The sequence below is a fragment of the Anas platyrhynchos genome, chromosome 12 (assembly GCF_047663525.1).
Source record: "Anas platyrhynchos isolate ZD024472 breed Pekin duck chromosome 12, IASCAAS_PekinDuck_T2T, whole genome shotgun sequence".
Lineage (NCBI taxonomy): Eukaryota > Metazoa > Chordata > Aves > Anseriformes > Anatidae > Anas > Anas platyrhynchos.
The window spans coordinates 9,856,043-9,874,179 of record NC_092598.1 but is presented as its reverse complement, the minus strand read 5'-3'; the positions used below and the strand labels follow the sequence as shown (position 1 = coordinate 9,874,179).

Here is an 18,137-nt window from a genome sequence, read left to right as displayed (position 1 = left end):
CTCCCAGTCCCACCACACAGCACAGCACCCCACTACCCAGACAGCTCCCATTTAGTGAGCAACAAATCAGCTCTACCGATGGGCACCAGACAGGAAAGGAGTTATGGCTTCATTTGTAGTAATACTTACAGAAACACTACTAAAGCGCAGTGGAGCAAACACCTCTCAGACAATTATTCATTAAAACTATTTAGAGGAAGCAAAAAATGCAAAAACAGGGAAAGAATGAGCAGACAGAAAAGACGGAAGGGCTAGAAAGGCAATTTTCCACTTTGTTAGTTTCAGTAAAAATCTCCAAATAAATGTGATCTTACATAGTTTATCAGTCAAACCTGCCCTCTGGAAAGGTTACATAAAGTGGTGAAATGTTAGTTAATTATGTCTTAGAGGACCAGCTAAGAAGTAACAGAAATGTGTAATCCTCTCATAATTAAAATAATAATGAAACTCACCACTTAACTGATATGAGAAGGCTCTATTCATAGCAGCTAAAAGGAACATTCATTCCTCTTTACATCATCCCTTCAGTGGTATGTCTTGATAAAATTTTCAACAGCAGGTGAAATCACTAAAAATTGGAACCTGTGAACAAGTTTCCTATCTGGTTTTAATTAAAATACTCAGCAAAACACAGAGGAGAGATAGAGTGCAGTAACCACTTCAGCAGAGCTGTCTGCTCATCGTTACAGAGCAGGTGGAAACCCCACCAGTGCCGAGCACTTCCCTATTAGAGCAGGGGTTCACTTTAGGATCATGCCAAAAGAATAAAAGATAATTGACAGCTGATTATGATCAACATAGTAATTCTTGGCAACCTCTTAAGTTTCAGAAGGGTCCACCTAAGAAGCAGGCACTATAACCACTGCTGCCTAGACTGGCTGAGACCAGGTCGGTCATTCAGGACTGGCGTGTGAATCTCAGTTGCAATGCTTGCTGTCACTTGCTAAACACTGCAGCACAAATGAACACAACCTTCCCTTAATTTCAGGTAGGTCCTTCTGGAACCTTTCCTTTCACTGTGTCCACTAAGAAATACATTTACAAATGTCCCCTTAAAAAAATCCACAAAACTTCTTCTGAAAACTAGCTAAAAGAGGTAGTGTATTTGGTTTTGTTTTCTTATTGATTACTAGAGCCTTTGTTTCCAGATGAATCCAGCCTCTTCTGTAATTATATCCATGGAAATAAGGGGAGGTTTTACTAAATCAACGAAGAATCTCCCTACTGGGCTGTCTTTGTCAGGTTAAGAGCAAAGTCCAGTCATTACTAAGCTGGTGCCTACACGTTCCCTGCCTCTCCTACTGGTGCTTTTGAGAGATGGATTTTATTATTTTGGGAGATGAGTTATTTGTCCAGTGTATAGAAGGAATCATTGTTTAATCTCCATTAAGCAGATTCTGTGTCAATCTAGTATCACCCACAACACATCTCCTCTAGTTGTTGTCCACAATAGCCAAGAAGAGAGATGTCTCCTCAAACCAAGCAAGAAAAACAAAGCCATCAGTACAACTGGTTGTTCCCAAGTGATTTTCATCTGCTAGCTTCGATCCCTATGTTTCCTTACACCAACTGACACGTTGCAAAGATGGGAGTGTGACATAGGAGTTAGCAACTTACACCTTACCTCCCCCGCAAAATGAAAGCTATGTTCCTCATAGTGCTAGTTTTAATCTCAATCCTTTACTTCCTGAAAAATAATTAATACCCAAGCATCTGCTAGCAGAAGGCCCTTCAGCTCAGACCTGAAATACTGGGTGTCTCCCAGCCACTGATTTCTGTAGCAACTTCTTTCCCAGTACAATATTGCCCTGAGCACTATTTGCTATTATTTCTAAATGACCTGATCCAGGAGCCCTTCAAGAAGAAAAAAACTTGAAACATTATTCCTATTTAGAATTAAGCATGTGGACTGCTCTCTGCTCAGATCTACACTCCAGCCATCACAAAACAGCCTTACCTCAGCTCTCCCCCAACACAGAAGTCAGTGCCCTGGTGCTGAGCTGCAGGATAGAAACCAAAGATGGGACTACTGGGTACGAAACAGTCTCACTTGTGACAGCTTGTAATAACCATTGGCTAAAGACACCAATTTAAGAGTTCCCCAAATGCACACACTTCCCGTGACTTCCCTGCTCTGTCCCTACCCAGGGCAATGGCCCCCAGCAGCTTCCCAGCTCACCTCCCCACCTGCAGAGCAGGGCTCGAAATTCCCTGCACGGGCACACTGTGCGGACTGACCTAGTTGGAAATGCAAAGCCTCTAAGCCAAAATACTCATTATTCATGGGGTACTTTGTCCAAAAGCTGAAAGAAACCCTGCTTCCCCCCAGACCTCGTGATGCACCCTTTCTCTGACCCCGCAATAATGCACCTCTGGGCTTCCCCATTCTGCCAGTCCTCAACCAAGCCAAACACCCAGCAATTTCAAAGGCAGCTCTGCTCGTGAGGGACTCCAAGACTTGGCCTAAGCTCAGGAGCTAAGTTTTTTTCCCCTCCTCTTTCACAAGATACAGAAATAAATTAGACCCAAGCGAGGTAGGGTGGCCAGAGCAAGGCCACCATGGCACCCAGGGTGCTCCTTCCCCACCGGTGTCAGCCCCAGCGGGCAGAGCCCCTGCGAGGTGAGAGCAGCAGCAGGGAGAGGCAGAGCCTCACACGCCTGGCACCCCAGGAAGCTGCCTTGCAAGTCTGCACTTGGAGTATCTTCAAAGTATTTTCTTTGTGAGCAAATGCAAATTAGCCTCTGGGGATCACCTCTTTCTGGGCTGGTTCTTCACCAGCCTGAATTCCTCCCAGTTGTGGAGCACGAGTTGAGGAAACGGTTTCCCAAAAAAGTAACGTCTGTTTGCTCTTACACCCCGTGTAAGGCTGCTCCAGCCAAACCCAAGCTACCTCTTCTCTTTTCTCCTATACCTAAGAAGTCAGGGAGGTAGTGGCTGTTTTACATATGTTTTGGTTGTTTTTTGTTTCAAAACACCACCACCACAGCATGGTCTGGCACTCCTGAGTCCTTGCAGACCCCAGCACAGTGGCTCTGTGAAGCTGCAGGGCTATGCAGGACTTGGTCAGTGAATTATCACGTCACCACCCTGCCAGAAACTGCAGCAAGGGGCAAACCTGGCTTTGTACCTGCCCTGTGCAGCAGTCACACACAACTCCAAGCCCCAACAAGCACCAAACTTGCCTTGGTTTTCTCTCCTCTCAACAGAGCAGTGACCCGAGTTGAAGACGCTGCTTGTGCTGGTGCCAGGAAGCCTTGTGCCTCCCTTGCAGGCCTAGTGCAGGAATGCTCTTCCTCTAAGCTCACATACAAAAATAACCCTTGGAGAGTCTCCTTCCAGGCCACACAAAGCAAGAAGCTTCTCTCAAACTGGTTATGAAACAGCATACGAATCCACACCTGATTGCCTCCAAAATATCAGGAAAAACTAAGCATCAGTGAGCAGGACCACTATTTTGCTGCAAAAAATGCAACCAAAGGAAAAAAAAGGCACCAGTACCTGGAGCCCTGGCAGCTCCTTTGCAGCTCACACAGCATCAGGTGGCTCCACGTGACCACCGGCAAACCAGAGACCAGTGTCTCCCATGTCCATACACCCATCAGCCATACCCATGGCTATTCTTCCGCTCTGTGCAACCTCTCCAGTGAAATGTGAAATCTATTTTTCCATTAAAAATTTAATTTTTTACCTTTTCATAGTGTTCCAGTGTTATTTCAGACTCTGCATTTAGCACTGTTTACAAGAAATTCCTACCTAACACTAAGCTGTCCACAGTCAAACTGCAACTCCCCTTGAGGACGACTGCAAAACCTCCAAATGTTTCAGAGACTGACTGCCAAAATGCAGAGCTGGTAAAAGGTTTAAAAGAGAGGATGACTGGGCACAATAAGAACACATGAAAACACTAGGTGTGATGTCCTGCTAGCAATATGATGTTGTCCTGGCCACTAAGACAAAGCTACCCAGCTCCAAGTGTTTGCTCAACAATAAACAAGCACCTCTGAGAAACCGCGACAAAAGGCTACACAAAATCACCGCAGCAGCTGACAGAGGACAAACAGGGACAGCAGGGCAAGAGGACACTCAGAGCCCCCATTCTTACCAGCTAGCAGGACTCACTCTCCACATCCTAGCCCCCACGTGCAGCTGAGCAGCACCATCTTACCCTGTCCATGCAGGTTTGTCCTTGTTATGCAACAGCACTATGGAAAAACTGGGTGTCTCATGTTTTTTTCATAGTTAAGTCACTAGGATCTGCACTGACCTAGTGCTTTTTCACTGGAGCAAACACATCACGATGCGAACCGCTGCTGACTTACAGGGCTGCACCATGGAGGCTCAGCCCGCTCTGGCCAGGAACAGGTAAACCAAGCCAACACACTTTCTAAGAATACCAGCTACTGACCTACACTTCAGAAAATTTCATGCTTATTTCTCAAACCAGCTCAAAATCTGGACTCCAATGCACTTGATTGTTGCACAGCTCTGTTTTCTATTGAGTGTTTGGATATGGGAAACATGGCTTTGATTAAAAATGGGCAACCCACCAATTACAGAGAATTTTCACATAACTGCTTGGCAAAAGAAGAGCTGCAGCAGCGTTAGCCATTCATTAAAACTTCTCCTTTGCCTCTGAGGACTTAGGTGTTTCCCCCCAACTATCCCGGAATATGGGGATGCTGAAGGTTAATAACACAGCAACTGACACAGCGCGGAGACAAACACTGAGACCCAATATTTTACCACTTACAGCTCCTTCTGCTTCCCGGTCTAATCAACAGTTCTCTAAGTCTCAGCTGATGTTGGGCTCCAATACTTTTCACTGCCTTATTCATTATTTTTTAAACTGAACAAATAACATTCTCTTTGAATGTATTTAACCCTGGAGAGGTGGGGAGAGTGACAGGGTGTCAGTCCACGGGGACTGTGGATCCATCGCTGCTGCGTTTCATGTCTGTGACAGAACGGGCAGGGCAGCAGCACACAGCTGGCTTAGCACACTTCAAGTCGAGGAAACCATGGCTGAGTGACAAAGTCTATTCACTATCCCCCTGCTCAGAACCGTTCCCCCGTGATTATTTTCCAATCATTCAACATCTGGCCCAAACAAATGAATTTGAGCCAGAATTTCACAGCAGGAGCAAAGACACCAGAAAACAAAGATCCTGCTCTGACGGCACCGAAGGTAACGGCACATGCACAATGCCAGGGAAACAGGATCAGGCCACAGCAGCAGAGACCTGTCCACTGCCTCAATTCTATCAGGCCAGCACTTGATGAGTTAAAAAATAAGAAATAAAAAAACACACTTCTCCTCATCAATACCACTTTTTAATAAAGGTTTCCCACCAATCACACTCTGTACACATACTAAGTTTTGCAAAGGCCAGGCACAGATTCTGCACTCAAAAATTAACCTCAGATTAGCAGAGTTTAGTTTGGGACACGCACAAACAGCCGCCTGGCCCTGTGTTTCAGGTCCAACACCACACCATGCTGACCCCTCCAGGGACCTGCATTCAGAACCGACCTTACCTGAAGCTGGGACCATCAGTACAGAGGTAACATCTGAGGGGTCAGTGCAGCAGAATCTGCTAGGCCTGGAGCTTCACTCGTGGGAACCCAGCTCTGTGCAAAGCATGTGCTTTGGGACAAGGCTGCCGCACGGGAGAAAGGTTTATGCAATGACCGCCAGCACGCAATTGCATTTCCCATGCCTGGGAGAGGCCACAGGGTCTCCGTGGACCACAAGAAATATGATCCAAGTGAGCCGGAGCAATGCAAAAGCATCTAAATCTGCACAACTGTCAAACTGAATTTAGGAATGGCTTCTCTTTTCTCTTTATTTTAACTCTGATTTTTTTTTAATTTTTTCAAGTGGCCACATTAAAAGGGAGAAAACATCTTGTTTTCACTTTCCAGAAGTTCTGCGGTGTTGTAAGTGAAACTGTTCACCAATTAAACAAATGTTTGGATGGCCAGGAAACCATCTGAGAATCCCCAGCAGTTCTTCCACAATAGCTGTCTACTTTTCACAAAAACTATAAATACATTCTGAACCGAAACACATCTTGTTTGACCAAATTCTTAGAAAAGCAATCGTGTAAACCCAGGCCTGACCTCCAGTAACCTGTTAAATGCCTTGCCATTGCTCACTGCATCCCTTCCCTAGCTATTTCGTGACAATACTTGGCATTGGTATTCTTTACATTTGAAGATAACCTTCCCTGCCCTTCTCCCAGTAACTGCAAATACCTGTACTAACCCTCACAACAGATGCACCTGCGTGTTGCTGTCTGCAGTTAAAGGCATTAGAATTAATCATCTCTCCCCCAGATACAGCCATGGGTATTTGTGGTGTTATTCCAACCAGGTCATATCCTTCTTCATAGTCATTAGACTTATCCCTGGAGTTTGCTTATCTTTAGTACTAATTTCTCAGGTCAGTGCTGGAAGCCACGTTCACTCCAAATTTACTTTTCTTATGGAGTTAGAGCTCTGGGTGACCTACCCTGGCCAAGAGGCACCCTGTCACTTGCAGAAACTCAGTTCTCCCTTTGGTAACTCAACTCCCAAAAATTCCTCGCAAGGGCACCCACCAGCAGAGCCTGCACCAGCCCAACCCCAAAGGCAGCAGTGCTCACAACAGGGTGCAGAGCCCTGCTCAGCAGGGACACAGCTCTCCGGGTTTGGGACTGGGGAATTACCTCTGCTTTTGCTGTGTGTGAAGCAACAACTTTCTCCTTAGAGGAGCCCTGTCACTGCTGGGTATATCATGTAGACAGGAACTCCCTAAGCCATGCACCCCAATAACCAAGCAGAACGGTCACACAGTGCCTCGCCACCCACCTTGCCCAGGACTTGGAGCTGATGTGGTTGTTGTAGAAGAGGCTCAGGCTCCTGTGCAACCAGACCCCTTCTTCCAAGCCACGCAGTAGCTGCCAGTTTGCCCCCTTCTCAGGGTAGAGAGGGTCAGGGCTCAGAGCCACCCCAAGCAAGACAGCAGCTAACCCGCACTTGTCAGACACGTGCACCACTGCAGCCCGACCTAAAGCTTTAAACACAACCATCTACAAGCTTTTGTGCAAAATCAGCTGAGGGGAACTCTTCCAGGATCTCAAATTTGGAAATAGGTGTCACTAGCAATAAATCCTTGCCCCATTTGAGCCTCGCAATGAAAGCCCCTACATGTTTTATATGCACAGTAGTTCTCAGCTGAGCATTAAATGAGTGTTTGGGCTCTGCTGTGCTGTTGTGCTTTTCTTTCCCTTTAATGAGTCATAGGCCTTTTCTTAAAAGTTTGCTGGAATACATAAACGTGACATTGGAGATTTAGTAAAACCGCTCCAAGAAGCGAGGAATGAAGTTTCAGATGATGTGAAACTCTCCAGCTGGAAGAGATACACAACGCTTGGCCGTTTATGCTGAGCTCCCCTGTCTCACTGCGCAGCAACAAGGCCACACTGATAGGAAGTTAAACAAACACGGTGAGGTTAATGGGAAGAGATAACACACACCACACCAGAAATACCCACTCTGATGTAGCAAGTGGGACAAAATCCACACCCAGAGACGAGATCCATACAGGCAAAGTGAAAAATCACATAAAAACCCAACCCAAACCAGATGTTTATTGAATGATTATTAGCACGGCTGCTAATTTTAAGAACTAAAGGCTGGTCCTGCTCCCAGATAAGCCAACTAGAATCCTGCTGCCAGCCTTGGGGAGCCATCACATCCCTGGAACAATCTCTGAGGACGAATCCCAGCCCCAGGTACCACTGTCCTGTCAGGACTCAAACCTTGCAGGCTGTTGAACACAGCCCTCCAATATGAGCGTTTTTAAGCTCATACTACAGCTTGCTGACACCACGCGCATTCCTGTATTTCTCTCCTTTCTGCTGCTGCAGTTGTGCTTTACGTCACACTTTCCCACCCCTGCCAGAGAAGAGGCACTTTGTGCGGGATGGGCATAAATCAAGCACCACATTGTGCTCCCAGCGACGCCCAGTTTCTCCAGCCACAAATTAAGAAGCGATTTTGGACACAGCTAATGCTGACAGCAGAAGTGCTCCACCTTGGCACGCCACAAGACAAGACGTGTACTCTGAGGCACTGCAGGAGTGGCTGCACCCCCTCTCCAACCAGCAGCATGGGGGATGCATGGAACAGGGTCCCACGGGATGCCAGCACCTTCACCCCGATACAAACAACTGCCCCAGCGCCCAGCTGGCAGCCAGCCCTCCCCTCACAGCACCAAAGGACACAGTGGACTGCACCCTCGGCAAGTGCCTGAACTCAGTCCAAAACAAAAGAGATGTCCCCAGCACTGCAGGGCTCTGCACCCTGCCAAGGAAAACCCCAGACCACAACTCTGCCAGGACACCACAGTGCACTGCCCCGTGGTAGCTGTGATAAGCAGGAGGCCAAGCCCCCTTCCATTTTTGCAAATATTTCTTGGTTTTAGTAAAACTCAACTTTCTGTATTAGTGCTGCTGATTTATTTTCTTTCCATTGCTGAACCACCCTTTTAACCATCTGAAAAATGACTTTGCCAGGCTTTTTGGTTTTAATCACTTGAGTATTTGGAAAATTCACTTGCTTTTAAGGCCTTCTAAACATCCAACATGGCTGCAACAGAGGCATCTACGTCCTAGTTCATTAACTACAGATATTAACGATGCCTGAAGGATGCCCAAGATAACAGACTGGTATCTCTGCTGCTGCCACCACGAAGCAGGAGCACGCAAGCACAACAGACATCCTCAACGCCCACTTCAGAGTTACCTCTTCAGTGGAAGATTTCTCTCTGGGTGTATCACTTTTACATTTAAAAGCATCAGCTTCACCTTACTGCAGCCACTGTGACAGCAACCTGTTACTCCAAATTAGGGTCATTTTCCTACTCTCCAAAATACAATTTAATGGATTCTGTGGCCACTCCTGATTCACCCACCATGGTGTACAAATCTCCAGTGCATGATCTGACACCAAACGGGGACACCCACACATACAATCCTTTGTAGAGGGTCAGGTACAGAGGCTAAGTAAACAACTGCCAATACCAGCCAGGATTATTTTGACTTGGGATCCTGCTTAGGATGTTTCCTTAACCCCTCTAAGAAGGCACACCTGACCATTTTTAGGGGCAGAACACAACACGGGATGACAAGGGTGTTAAAAGCCTGTTGTTACTTCTGGGAATTTGAGTACCTCTTACTTGAGGAATGCAATAGGAACATTGGAGCTTGTGACAGAGCCCTATACCCAGGCAGATCTAACAACTTGCTCGCTGCTTTGCACAGCAGCCCCAAGGCTCCACAGTCACCAGCAGGGCAGCAGGCACCAAACCAAAGCAAACTGTAACATGGGCTCCGCTCAGCTCTTACCTTCCTATATCCTCTATCTCCTTTCTGCAAGGCTATTGACTTCGCAACATGGGAGAAGTTTCTTTTTGCACGCATTTCAAACCTAAACAATCTCCTTTCCTTCAGATCCAGAAGACCAAGTGGATCCCCCTGTGGTACAAAACCAACCAGCTGTGATATCCAGAGAGGTACGGAACACATTTCCTAAAGCATATGGTGACAGGGAAGGGTGACCACTAAACCAGGGCCTACCACACCATGGCAGCATATGCACCTGCACCAATGCTGCATGGCACATCCAAACCTCTCGAATACAGAACTTATCTGTGGCAGCCCTGACAGAAGACGTGGCAGTTCTTGCACGTCACCATCATCCCCTGCACCCAGTGCATCGCTAACACCAACTAAACCAAAGATGAAAAGCACAAACAACAAAAACAAGCAAAAAACAGTTAAACAACACCCCAATTCAGAGTCAAGTTTTCTCCTACTGAAGGTAAGGAAGCACCGTCCCAGCTAATTATGCATGCTTATGTGCAAGTTATAGACACTCAACCTGCCACGTATGGTTATTGGTACCCATGTTACAGACATTTAGTACATAAAACTGTACTGCCTGATGCCTTGGTGCAGGACCAGTGACAGGAAGGGAACTCCTGGCAGCTTTGAGTCTCCAGGAGAAAGGACAAAGCTCACTGTGACAGGCTCGGTTGTTTCTCACTGAAGGCTAACAAGCAGGGGATGAACTCGCTGTATTCTGCCTATCAGATGTGAAACTCAAGGGGTGAGGTGGCAGCGAGGGGGTGGGAAGCACCTGCTGTGTAGCAGAGGCTGGGGAAGGCACCTTCACAACGGGCACTGCGCAGAGGTGCCAACACCACTCATCTCCCCAGACTGCACAGACAGAAGACAACTCGCTCACCCCACACCTACGTAGTTTCACTGCACTTTTTCATCTTGTTTTTAGTCCAAGATGGTGAGACAATTACTAAATCAATTCTTGCATGGGATCCCACCACCCTTGACCAGGATAGGCAGACAGCCCTCATTAGGCGATGACTGCAGCACAGCAGGGGCTGCCAGGAACACACAACTGCTGCCCCATGCCCCTCTGCAGGCTCTCCTTCCATTTCTGACAACGCCAGCAGAGCCACAGGACAGAGATCTTGTCTGAAACCAACATCCCAGCCAGCGTGACATTTCCCTGCCCAGCAGATGACAAGTCACAGGTTTACAGTCAGTCCCAAAAGGATAGCTCTGACTTGGACGGGTACGCCAAAACTTTCTTTTTCAGCACCTAGACATCAGCCCGAAGGTTTCTGCAAAGTAAATAGAATTTAAGCCAGCGCCTGAGCTGCTGACGTTCCAACACCCACGAACGTCCTGTTGACACCTCAGAATGCACATTCAATTTTAAACATCCCCAAAACACAGCTTTGGCAGTTTACCTCATTGCATACAAAGCCCATCTGAGAACAGTTATGGAACTGAGTGAAATTACTTTTTTTATTGCTTCTGTTCTCAGCGTCTGCCAGTAAACTGAGCACACTTACTGAACTGTCAGTACCTCGAGAGGGGACGGACAGGGGTCTCGAGGGGTTTAGGATACAGCAGTTTGGGAAGGGGTAGCTGTACCTGCTTCCCCTGCAACACGAGCACAAAAGCTCACAGTTCTACCCACCTGTGGGACGCTGCCAAAGGAACAGCCTCATCCTTCCTGTGCCCTTTGTCTGCACCCTTGGGTCAGCCCCGGCCATCTCATTTACCCCATCACAGGGGTGAAACCAGAGCAGCTCACAGATCCAGCCCAAAGCAACCCTTCCTATCTCCTTCCTTTTTTGCAGGCTTGCTTTTCTCTGAGCTCAGTGAGCACATGTGGCTGCAACATGCTGGTGGGAGCACTTGGAAGTGGCAGGGTGCTACTTCTCAGCTGTGCAACTGGGAGCAGGGCAGGCGCAAGGCACTTCTTGAAGCATTGCTGCTTTTGGTCGGACTAAACCAATTGTGTAATGAAATCTTCCTTCTCTCTACAAATGCACTGAAGCCTGCTGGAAAGAAGAGCAGGATGGAGAAGGTGAGGCAGCAAAGCTCCCTGCACAGCACTGCTCAGAGCCAGCTGCTAGCCCCCATATCTGCTGGGACACGCCATCCAGTTCCTCTCCAATGCTCAGATGCTGTACGTGCCCTGATCACGGGAGGACACTTCAGCAGGTCCCCAAGGGCAAAGCCAGCCCAGCAGGGGTGCTCTGTCTGGGCAGTGTTACTGAAGGACACTGGTTCTTGTCCCTTCTCTCTGGGTCCTTCTACTAACGCTCCTGTGTTCTGACTTGGGGCAGACACCTGATCTCCAGTCACCTTGCCCATCTCATTCCAGAGGAGGAAAGGGCAAGAGCAACGGCAGCAACAGCATCTTCATCGTGTATTTATTTGCCCCAGAATACAGGCTGCTTCTGAAACGGAGCAGTGCGGTTTGGGAGAGCCGCCAGGACTGCCAACACAAGCATGGTGAGGGAACACCCAGACCGACCCACAAACAGAACGAATGCAGGGTACAGTTATTCTTCCTCCAAAGAGGACTGGTTAGTCACTTGACCTCAGATTTAAAATAACTCACTGTCCAAATTTTGCAAGTTGTATTTGGACACAAGACAGAACACAGTGGTCTGCAGACAGCACCGTGTGGAGTAGCCCTCGCTTTGAATGGACAAAATAAGAATCACTGTATTCTTTCCCGGGGGCAGGGGGGTGCAGAGAACACAGTAAAATTACATCAGTGTCACCACATAAGCATTTATTCACCAGGCAATTGAGCTCATCTAATTAAGGAGCATTAAACCATCTGCTCTGTTGACTACTGGCTTAACATTTCTGTTCTCCATGGGCACCACAGGGCACTGCAATTGCCTTCAAAGCATGTCAGACACAAGTATGTGTGATGCTAGAAATTAATGCATTTCTGTTGTTTTTTTTTTAAATCAAGAACTTCTCAAAAAAGTCAACCTAAACAACCTGCTCCTGTACCTGTCAATAAGCAGACTTCTCCTCATGCTGCTCTTTTTCCTTGTCTCTGTCCCATCAGCCTGCAGTTGCACCAGACCAAACCCCCACAAGCTCACTCAGCCAAAGCTCAGCATTCACTTCTATGGGTGATCTGCACCAGAAATGCAGGATCGAGCCCACCAGAATTCACTAAAACTCTGACAACTTAGACAAGTCAGCCCTCTCCTACAGCACCCCAGTTTTCTGGATTTCATCTACTTCTAGGGTGCAAGCTGTGGCAACTTTCTGCTGCTACAACAAATACCTACAGGGCAGCTGGTACGCGTGTTCCCAGACAGAAAGGCACAAGCTTGCTGCCGACCCGACACAGGACACATCTGCCGAGGCTTAGGGCATGCTGCAACATGTTGTGGGAGAATATACATGCAAGTAGTGACACTCACAACAGGTAAGTCCTTATAAATAAGTAAAACCCACCCACACCACAGATTCCTGAGGCTGCTCCTGGAGCCCCTGATCACACCCAGCTTCCCTAGCCACTGGAAAAACCTTGCAGAGGGTCAGGACAACCATAAGATATGTTTCTTACTCAAAATGCCTTTTAGTTCTGTCTCTCACTGCACACCACTGATATTTTGAAGGTAACATTTCTTGGTGTTAGCACATTAATTAATTCTCCCCTACCCCCATGCAGCTTCTGCACATACGTGACCCGTTATTGACCTCACTATTATTGACCCCAGCTGGTGATGGGCCTGCCAGCACCTGAAGCCCCTCACCAGGTGCAGCAGACAACCACCAGCTTTCTTCTTCAGCCCCGCACAGGATGGATGGAGGCACAACGAGGCTGCTGCAGTAAGCTGGCACTGTATTCAGCCTCCTTTGTCCAGGCACAAGAGCTTGTAAAAACAATACCACCGCAGTTCACAGAAAGGCTTTCCTAGTAGGAGAGGGCACCGCTTGCTTAGCTACCTCAAGCGATCTGTCCAGGTCTGTCTCACTACAAGCACACAAAGCCCTGCAACTCCTCCCTCCCGCACAGAGCACACTCATGCTACACCAAAAGCAGACTGAAACTTTAGTGTTTAAATCATGGACTGAGGTAACACGTGTCCATCTCGCACAACGTTTGTGTCACCCAGGGATCGCACTATCAGCACCCAGCTGGCACACAAAGGCTTAATTACCCGGCCCCTCAGAGGCAGGGGACTCAGCAGCTCCCACACCCCGGGCCACTGCTGGGTGCTGACTGACCCCGAGCCCCTCTCATGACCCCAAGCCCCCCATCTCCCCGGGCCTTGTTCTCCCTCCTCTGACAGGAGCTCCCCCCCCACAGAGCCCTCAGCCCCAGTTCTCCCAGTGCAAAATAAAAGACACAGGAACTATGACATGACTACAAAGCACGTTCACATGTCTCAAGAAGTTGCTTTTGTTCTATAAAGAAGCACTGAAGACACTTAGATTACTACCACAAAGCTGACACAACCTCACCAAGGACAGAGGTCTCCTCTCCCCCCACATGCCATGGATGACACCAGCCCCTACCAGACTCGTGCGCAGCACAGACCTGCAAGGCCTCACGGGGTGGAAACAATGCTGGGGATCCCACAAGCACTCCAGACTAGGATAAGGTAAGTGAATGTGGTGCTAAAACTGCTTCACCAGCCAGGCTCATCCTCTTTAACAATTTAAACACTGCAGATGGCCTGAAAGTATGATCACGAATATCACAGCCTCAGGGAGGCTGAACTTTATCGGTGAAAGCAAATGAGCATATCAGCACAAACCCCAACAGCTGCTATAACATTTCAGACAAGTCTCCTATCTGCGCTTGGAAGGGGAAGAGTCACAAAGCCTAGCAAACTGTGCAAGAAATAGAAGATAAAATGCCAGGGATGAGGCAAGGGGCAAACGCTTCTGACACCAGTTAGAAAGACAGTATCTGTGGTAAAACAGCTTTGTCTTGCAATGACCAGAGACTTCAGTGGGTAACTGGCCCAGAGCAGTTCTGGGTATCACACACCTTCCCCAGAGCTAAATCCACCCAGCTCCAGGCAGGCCCCAGACACCATCACCATCTAGCCACTCGCCCCCTCCAGGCCCCGCACCCCCTACCTCCCCGAGCGGTCACTCACCGAAGTACTCCTTCTTCATGTGCATCTCCAGCTCCTTCTCCAGCTCCAGCGTCAGCGCCTCCAGCCTCCTCTCCGCCTGGCTGGGGCCGCTGTCCCGGCTCGGCGTCACCTGGTAGGGGAGCTTGAACTTGGGGGCCGAGGCCGAGCCTTTGCCGGGGCTGTAGGCGTAGGGGGCCGCGGCGTCGGGGCCGGCCCCGCCGGCCGGGTGCTGCGGGTCGTGGCGCGGCGGGGACTGGGCGTGGATCTTGTGGTAGCCGTCGGGCAGCTCGGGCACCGCGCAGTCCTCCTGCAGGCCGGGCCCCAGCAGCGAGGAGCGGGGCGAGGGCAGCTGCAGCTCGGGGTAGGCGCTCATGGAGCCGCGGGAGCTCCGCGAGCTCTGGCTGGAGATGCTGGAGCGGGGGCTGACCACGGCAGCGCCCTGCACGCCGCGGCCCTCGGGGGGCCCGCAGAGGCTGGAGCGGGGGCTGGCCACGGCCATGCCGGCGGCGGCCGCCCCGTCCAGCTCGGCGCCGCCCGGCGGGCCGTACCTGGAGTCCGAGTAGCTGGAGCGGGGGCTGGTGGGGCACGAGTACTGGCTGGCGGTGCTGGAGCGGGGGCTGGCGTGGCGCTGGTCGTAGCCCATGCTGATGCCGCTGGTGCGGTTGCTGCTGGGCTTGCTGCCGCCGCCGCCGTCGTAGCTGGTGAGGCTGGCGCGGGGGCTGGAGTGCTTGCTGGTGTCGCTGGCCGTGCTGGCGTAGCTGGAGCGGGGGCTGAGCGCCGCGCCGTCGTACTGCACCAGGCTGCCGCGGGGGCTGCCGTACTTGTCCTGCCCGGGCACCACCAGGCTGGAGCGGGGGCTGGAGAACTTCTCGTAGGGCAGCGGGCACCCCGCGCCGCCCAGGCTGGAGCGGGGGCTGGAGAACTTGCCGTGCTCGGCGCCGGGGCCCGGCGAGGCGGCGGCGGGAGCCAGGCTGGCCCGGGGGCTGGCGGCTCCGTACTTGCCGTCGGGGCCCCCGGCCGCCCTCCCGCCGCCCTTGGCCACGTAGCCGCCGTCGTAGGCGCCGGCGGCGACGTAGCGGTAGCCCTCGGCCGAGTAGCGCTTGCCCTTGTCGGGGAAGCCGCTGTAGCAGGGCAGCGCCACCTCGGAGCGGGTGCACAGCCCCTCCTCGCAGCACGGCGGCCCGGCGGCCGGTGGCGGCGGCTCGGCGCGGCCGTTGGCGGCGCGGAGCGGGGCGGCGGGCGGGTAGGCTTTGCCGCAGGGGGCGGCGGGGAAGGGGAAGGCTTCGGCGGGCGGCGGCGGCGCGGCGGTGCCGTTCATCTTGCGGCCCCGCTGCTCCGCCGGCATGTGGGCGGCCAGCACCCGCTTGGTCTCCTCCAGGTCCGGGGGGAGCGGCGGGTCCCGGCGGCCGCCCCGGCCGTACGGTGCCTCCGGGCAGGGCTCGTAGAGGGACAGGTCCTCCAGGAGCTTGGTGGCCTTCAGTGCCATGTCCTCCTCGTACTTCTCCATGCTCGGCCGGAGCCCGGCGAAACTCTCTGCGAAGGCGCAGTCCGGAGCAGAAAAGATTAAAAAATAAATAAAACAGCAAAAAAAAATAAAAATAAAAACCCGCCCCCAAAAGCAAGCTCCTCGGCGGGGCACAGCCGGCGGGACGCGGCTCCTTCCCCGGCGGGCGGCCCGGGCTGCGAGCAGGCTGCGCGGCGATCACCTCAGCGGCATCCCGGCTCCGTGCGGCTCGGTGCGGCCGGGCTGCCCGGCGGCGGGCGGCGAGCGGAGGCGAGGAGCCCCTGTGTCACTTTCCAGCCTTAAATAAGTTGCTGGGTCCAGTCAATGGCGCGCTGCGCGGAGGAATTTGCGCTCGGCGGCTCCCTGCCCCCGCCGCCCCCGGCCGGCCGCCCCGCGGCGGGGCCGCGGCTCCGGCCCGCACCCCCGGGCGGGGGCGAAGGCGGCGGCCGGTCCGTGAGGGGCTTCGCGGGGCGGCCGGCGGGGCGCGGGGCGCGGCGAGGCAGGGACTCCTTTGTGTGGGGCAGGAATGCGAGGAAGGAGACTGGGCGCTGCGTCCCGCTGGAATGTAGTTAATGCCGGAGCCAAACAATGATTTGCACCGAGTCAGGCGGGGAGAGGGCGGCCGCGGCGGCGGGGCCGGCGGCTTCCCCTCAGCGCGGCCCGCTCCCGAGCGCCGCTGCCCGGGGCTGTCACCGCCACCGGGCTCGGCCGGGGGCTGAGGGGAGTCTCCGGCGCTGAGGGGGGGGTCGCGGTGCCGGGCGGGGGCGGCCGCGGCCCCGTTTCCCGCTCTCGGCCCTGACTGGAACTTTCGGCCGGGGCGCGCCCCCCGCGGGCAGGGGCTGAGGCGCGGCGGCTGCGAGCGGCTCCCACCTGTGCCGCAGCCCCGGCACCTGAGGGCTACTTGCACTCCCTGTGGCTTCGTTTCAAAATAAATAAATAAATAAATAAATAAATAAATAAATAAAAGCAATACCGAGACGCGATGAACGCGCCGTGGCCCAAAGCAATCTGTGAATTGACATGAGCTTGAAAAAAGCGTGCTGCTGTTTGTGCAACTTCGCGAAGGCTTTATCTGTTGATCCTGTAACAAACGCTGCGCTGCTTGGCATTTACGTTTGTATACACACAGCAGCCTGTCAGAAAACACCACCAAACGGGCTGCTGAGCTGAGACCTCCGATGTGAAACGGTAGCCTACAGTTATTTTTTTTATAAGTACAACTCCCTGACAAGCATCAGTGCTGATCTCAGAAACACTGGTGCAGCCCAAGCAATAGGCACCTGAGTGGTGTCGATGCAACGAGAGAAATATGTTGCAAGTTTGTGCTGCAGGTGCTCTGCTCCTGCCAAGAACATTTTATCCTGTTATCATACCTAATTAAACATTAAAAGCAACTGCGTACTCGAAAATGTCCCCAGCTGTGGAGGGCAACTGATTGGCAATCTATTAGTTTGCATGTGCAGGATGGCAGGCAAAAAATAAATAAATAAATAAATAAATAAATAAATAAAAATCTAGCAAACCATCTAAATGTGCAAAACCAGCCCTGAAAAGCAAACCTGCTAGACATGGAAGAGGCTGTTCACTCTTGATGTGAACATATGTGTACAGATGCAACCCATCTTGGGAGTCAACAACTTTTCTGCTACGTTTTCCCATCTCCAGCAGTCTCATTACGCTTTCTGCTGGTGTCACCACGTGCTTCCAGAGGTTACTTCCCAGAAGGTACGTCTTACCTCTGTTTTGCAGGTGCGTGACAGCTGAAAGCACCTCTCGCTGTAGCACATCCCGGCATGTACTGCTGCAGTTCCAAACAACACAGCATGGGCCCTGGGCAATGGCAACAGAAGCCTCCTGGTGAAGGTGCCATGGCGCTGACCTGGATCACAGCAGCATTTCATTTTCCTGCCCCGTTCAAGCCTCGTGCTTTCTGGTGAAGCTGTTGACAAAGACACTGATCACAGAATCACAGAATCACAGAATTGTCTAGGTTGGAAGAGACCTCAAGATCATCGAGTCCAACCTCTGACCTAACACTAATAAGTCCTCCACTAAATGATGCTGTGTCCTCCACTGATAATGCTGTGAGCTGTGCGGTGTGGGCACGTACCCACCAAGAACAAACAGAGGTTCCTTCTGCAGCATGTGCA

The 18,137-nt window shown here is 51.4% G+C and overlaps 1 protein-coding gene across 2 annotated transcripts in view; it reads right to left on the bottom strand.

Annotated features, from left to right (window-relative positions):
• The window catches only part of WTIP (WT1 interacting protein), a 79,016-nt gene extending 62,717 nt beyond the window's left edge, over positions 1 to 16,299 (bottom strand). The window contains exon 1 of one of the 2 annotated variants that reach the window (XM_027466951.3): positions 14,505 to 16,299. In XM_027466951.3, coding sequence (XP_027322752.1) covers positions 14,505 to 15,990 — 1,486 coding nt within the window. In that variant the 5' untranslated portion in view covers positions 15,991 to 16,299. The remainder of the gene's footprint in view (positions 1 to 14,504) is intronic. The other variant, XM_038185530.2, reaches the window with a different exon arrangement.
• Positions 16,300 to 18,137: the final 1,838 nt, after the last annotated feature.